This window comes from Crinia signifera, chromosome 2 (assembly GCF_055691185.1).
Source record: "Crinia signifera chromosome 2, ASM5569118v1, whole genome shotgun sequence".
NCBI classification, from domain to species: domain Eukaryota; kingdom Metazoa; phylum Chordata; class Amphibia; order Anura; family Myobatrachidae; genus Crinia; species Crinia signifera.
In genome coordinates, this window is record NC_139218.1 from 297,860,413 (window position 1) to 297,866,412 (window position 6,000).

Sequence of the window (6,000 nt, forward strand, 5' to 3'; positions counted from 1 at the left end):
TAAGTACTTACGTTTAATTAATTATGTACCTTGTGTATACAGTATACTTTGAATGACTAGTCATGCAAAAACATGGCAGTATTAAATTAACAAAAAAATACGATTTTACCTAGCCATCCATCAAAACGGCCTCTCAATGAACCAGATGCTGATGGGCCTGTCTCCAAACATTATACCTGGTCCAAAAGAAGGTGATCTTGCTGGCCATGAAGCTGGACATGAGGCAAAAAGGATACATATGGATAAAGGTTGGTGTGTATTTAGGAGGATGCATGTTGTTTCATGTTCAATGTATTAAGAGATTGCACTTTAAACATTTAAAAAGAGCATCTTGTCTCATTGTGCCTCCTTCTATACAGTAATGTGTTGTGCTATTTACAGCTGAAATCACCTGCCAGTCCTTTTATATATATTATTGACCTGACGAAAATGCATAGGGTGCATTGAAATTACTGTTATATCTGGCATGGATCTATGTCATTTTTCCTGAGTGCCACCGCTCATAGTATCTAGTGTCCACACCCATTAACGAATAATCAACAACTGGGGAGTGCTCCATAGAGCTAAAAAACATCCATATACATACATATATATATATATATATATATATATATATATATATATATATATATATATTGTGTTGTACGACCGGCACTCCCAGATACTTGTGGCAATTGCTCCCGGTGCCATCTAAAGGTTGGAATATGCAGGAAAGATATCGGTGCTGGCGGCACTCAAAACGGGGAGACTGTGTAACGAATAAAGACAAGCTGACACCGCACAGCTTGGGTGCTGACAGTTTCGGAATTTAATGGTACTCTGTGCGGTGTCAGCTTGTCTTTATTCGTTACACAGTCTCCCCGTTTTGAGTGCCGCCAGCACCGATATCTTTCATATATATATATATAGGCACTCAAAAAAAACGGTGAATAACTGTATTAAATCATAACAGTGCAAAAAACGTCAGTATTCATTGTCTACAGTTTCGGAGCTGACGCCCGTACCTCAGGACAACTGACAACTCAACATAACTAAACAAAGGTAGATAATAGATATATATATATATAGATATATATACTTGTAGATCTGTCGGCACTCTACAGGTACAGATGATGATGCCCAGGTGCCTTCCAATGTGTCAAGACACAATATCAATAGCGGATGAAGTGGCGGCACTCAAGGGACTAGTAGAAAGAAGTACTAGGACAACCAAGTGTCAAGCAACGTTTCGGTCTATTTATTTGACCTTTTTCAAGTTTACCAGAGCTAAATAGACCGAAACGTTGCTTGACACTTGGTTGTCCTAGTACTTCTTTCTACAAGTCCCTTGAGTGCCGCCACTTCATCCGCTATATATCTATATATATATATATAGATGCCAAAGAAGATGTTGCGGGCACCCACAGAGCAACCCATTGGATGTGTGGCTGTGCTGGACCATTTCGTGATATATATATATATATATATATATATATATATATATATATATACAATGGTGTAGGGGCGGCACTCCAAACTTGAGGGTGGATGGTAGAAAGCTGCAACAATGAAGCGGTGCCCTCCGTGTAAATGACAGAGCGTTCTGTCACTGATGTAGGGATTTTTGGGGGACGCGGCACTCGCATGAAAAACCACAGGAGACACTTCTTCTCACTAACGTTTCGGAGCACAGCTGCCCCTTTATCAAAGTGCAAAGCATACCAACAAAATCACAATGAAATACACAAATAAATACCTGCAGACACCCGTCGGTCCTTCCCGCTCAGCGTCCCCGGGGCGTCTAATGATGACGTCACTGGAGCCAGCTCAGCCGGGACACCGGGAAGTCCTGCCTCCCATGTGGGAACAATGATGTACAATCTGTAAAGCACAATAATCAACATATATTAAGAGATGTAAGATGCATCATTTAAGGCTGCATTTCAATAAAAATTACAGCGTGAAACAGTGTTTCTTAATGATGGCTGTGCAATGTGCTGCAGCAGCTCAGCGTGCAGCCTGTCAGATCATTGCACCAACCACCAAAGTGCTATAGTGCATATTAGCAAGTGCAAAAACGGAACAATAAAATTACATAAAAATATAAACATTTAAAAACCAGCAGAAGTACCAATACACTTCACCAGAGAGCACCTCTTCTAATGGATAGCCTGATGGCTATTTCACTACATGACTACCCTATTGGATCCTACTGACTAAGTAATGTCGACATGCCAGTGTCGACCATACATTGCGCCCAAACTGTATCTTATATATATGTAGTGCACTTGTGATCCCTTTATAAATAATTTGAAAAGGACTAGAAGTTAACATCATCGGGACTCCCCGTTGGCAAGACTCATGCCACTCTCCTGAGGCATTATGCATATTAATGAGATTTTCCAGGTCACCCCGATCGCCTGCCCATATAATGAGCAGGTCGTCGATGTACCTTGTATATAGGATCAGTTTGGGTTGAATCCTCTCATTGTGCGTAAATAGAGCTTGTTCACTGCAAACATGAACGAGTTGGCGAACGATGGGGCCACTGAGGACCCCATCGCACACCCCCTCTGTTGAAGGTAAAACCTGTTGTTAAATGAAAAATAGTTTAGTTTGAGGGTGAGATCAAGTAGCCGGATACACTGCTGGCCCCTTGTATAATGCATTATCGCGGATTAAATTTGCCACTGCCTCTAACCCCACCTCGTGTGGAATACACGTGTACAAGCTCGATACATCGATCGTGCTCAGAATGCAACCTGGGGGTAAAACAGCAATGGAAGACAACTTTAACAATAATGCGAAATGTCATTCTGAACACAGGGTTGCAAAAAATAATCCAAATAAATAGACACCCCTTGATACAGGGGACAAAATATCTGGGGGTCCCCCGTATTTTGAATCCAGCACCGCGGTGTCATGCCACAGCAGGGGGACACTTTTTACATAAGGTCCCCCGGCCGAAACATGAGCACCGTGGCTGGTCAGCCTTAGACGGGGTACCTGGAGGAGTGGGGACCCCCCAATAAAGGGCCCCCCCCCCCCAGGCTTCACCCGTCCAGGGCTGAAGCCCGGGGCTGTCACCGGCGTCCGTGCCCAGTGGACGCCGGCCTGATAGGGTTAAATCTGACATACCTAAGATTGCTTTATGCAGGAGAACTACAAGTGCCAGCAGACCTCCCCTGCATGCTGGGACTTGGAGAACCACAAGTCCCAGCATGTGGGCATTAATGGGCCCGCTGGGACTTGTAGTCCACCTGTAAAAAGAATGTTAAAAGAAAACACACACACACAGAAAAGTATCACTATTTCATACACACAACCACACACCTTACTTTTACACCAACATACTTACCGATCCAGGATCCAGCGCTGGTCTCCCTTCTGCATAGCCGGCTACCCCTGCACTGACAGCGGGGTTAGCCGTCTATCTCTGGCGCAGCTGAGAGTCTCTGTAGCGCTACAGAGGCTGATAGCATGATTGGCTCAGCCCTGATTGTGCTGTAGCTCTTACAGACTCTAACAGAAAATACTGTATGCTGTACAGTATTAAAGCATCTTAAGGTGCTCATACTGGGTGTCTCAAGGACACCCAATACACCAGAAAGAGGGCTTGTAAAATGGTTTGCATGCAGTTTGTGTGCACACAATCATGCAGTGTGTGGTCCCGTGGGTCGAATGGTTGGTCCTCTGATCATATGTGCTGCATGTCTGATCATTCGTGATTAAAACAAGATTGCAATGTGCTTTTCAAGCACAAGCAATCGGTTATTTGATGAGTCTGCTTCCTTCCCCCGTCCTCCTCTGCCCACTGCTGCCTTCCCCCTGCACTCCCTCCACCCACTGCCGCCACCTTCCCCCACACTCCTTGGAGGAGGAGACACACTAGAGATCATATTCAACTGCTATCGTCTGACAGAGATAGTACACTATGGTGCCAATTCTGGATCACACGCAGTTATCCAAATTCTGCCCCTGCCTGATGGTTGGGTTTGAGCATGCGCATTTCTGCACATGTGCAAACCCTGACAGCGAACGGCCGGAGCGAATTATACACGCTGGTGGTGGCATCTCTAGTGTTCGGTAAGCTGTGATGTTGTATTACATGTCTACATATCATATGAACAAATGCTATGCACTGTACATTATTATTATTATTATTATTATTATTATTATTATTATTATTTTACGCATACATTGCCACCATTTTATGCACCAGTGGATATTACAGCCTATGTTCCCTATAATTTAAGCACACAAAAACCGACTAGGGTTAATATTTGTCTGGTTCCAATTGATCTACATTACCAGTATATTTTTGCATTGTTGGAAGAAACCACCTATACAGTATTCATGGCTATTACTTTGTATGCTCATTACATTTCTCATCCATATTGATTTTTATTTTACTAAATAGCATCATTTTAAAACAAATTTCTTTGGATAAATTGCTTATACTGTATATCAATATAGAAATGCAACCTATTTGTGTTACATCATGTTTGTATCTCTGCATCTGAAGTACTAAGGGGTGATTTTTGTACCAATAATTATAATCTTCTATCAAAGCTACTTAATACAATAAGAAAGTATATACAGCCTGAATGAATCTCTACATTTGGAGGGACACTGAGCCCCTCCCTGTGGTGTGTTTGGAGTAAGTGATCACACCAGTGGCCACTTCAGTCCTCTTATGGGACACTTGTACATGAGTAGTCTACTAGCTACACTTATGGCGCTCATTGCTGGGAAGGATTCCTGTTAAATCCTTTTTTCACTTCCCAAATATCACAGGTTATTGCCAAGCGACCTGGGGTAGTCACAGTGGAAACGCAAATTGAGTCTGTGTTGTGCAGTATTAGAAATGGGCCCTATCCTGTTTATGCGACTTGGGTGACCCTTCTACACAGTGATTGGAGCTTCTGGGGCATTAGCAGATTAGTGAGAGCAGAGACAGCACATGCCGCATTGTAACATTGCGCCACAAGGGTTCTGCAGCATTGTAACATTGCGCCACAAGGGTTCTGCAGCATTGTAACATTGCACCACAAGGGTTCTGCAGCACCTAACAATACAGAAATGAGCGGAAAAACAAACAAACAAAGAATTGAATAATGAATTACAGTACAATGTAATTTAGGATAAGTACATGGTAAATAAAGACAGCTGCATCAGGGGACAGGACACTGATGCAATTATCAGGACAGCAGAGATATATTCTTAGAACATTAGGAGAGAGGGTCCTGCTCGTGAAATGTTCAAAATCCTAACTCCAACCTTTGGGTGAATATGCCACAAATATTGTATATTATATTGGCCAATAACATCTGACCATAACTGAGCCCCTCCTCTTGTAGTTATAAAATAAAAGGCAAGTACCCTGTAAATAAATGTGTTAATGACAAATGGATGACCATATAAATAAGTTTGTACAGTATAGGTGTATACCGACACTAATGTGTGACTTAAGTTTAAATATTTATTGTACTGTAAGAACGAATTTGTAACTCAGCATCACAATTGACTCATTTAAGTCTTCCTGGATGTCTGTTAAAATGTGCATCTTCACACTTTACTAACATGTGGCATACAATATCAAATGTACTGTATACAGTATAGCTGAAATTTTCTTCTGCATTGGTCACTTTTCCACAAATAATGTAGTGCCTAACAAAACAAGCTCAGGACATGAATAGGTGTGACATGTTAAGTTGAGGTATATTGAAGACATGCAATAGTGGGGCCTGTCCCGTAATAAAACATATCAATTATCAAGAATTGTGACTAAATACTTATTGACTAAATAAAGTTCAGTTTATAAAGAGTTATATGTGACCTTTCCGCGATAGTGTAACAGGAGCATAACATCATTCCTCTGTTCTACTGAAGACTCTGCTCCTTAATCATACTTACAGCCTATGACTTGATTGCCTCCTTTGACCATCTCACTTCATGACACTGCACTCACTTAACATACTCACACAGGTGGATAGGCACTGCCTCCCATAGGATCATGAT

General features: G+C 42.0%; 1 protein-coding gene across 8 annotated transcripts in view; it reads left to right on the forward strand.

Annotated features, from left to right (window-relative positions):
* Window positions 1-6,000, forward strand: part of DACH1 (dachshund family transcription factor 1) — a 326,897-nt gene that overhangs the window by 225,742 nt on the left and 95,155 nt on the right. For all 8 annotated transcript variants that reach the window (XM_083168873.1, XM_083168877.1, XM_083168875.1 and 5 more), the window contains one exon: window positions 114-248. In XM_083168873.1, the coding sequence (XP_083024999.1) occupies window positions 114-248 (135 nt within the window). The remainder of the gene's footprint in view (window positions 1-113; window positions 249-6,000) is intronic.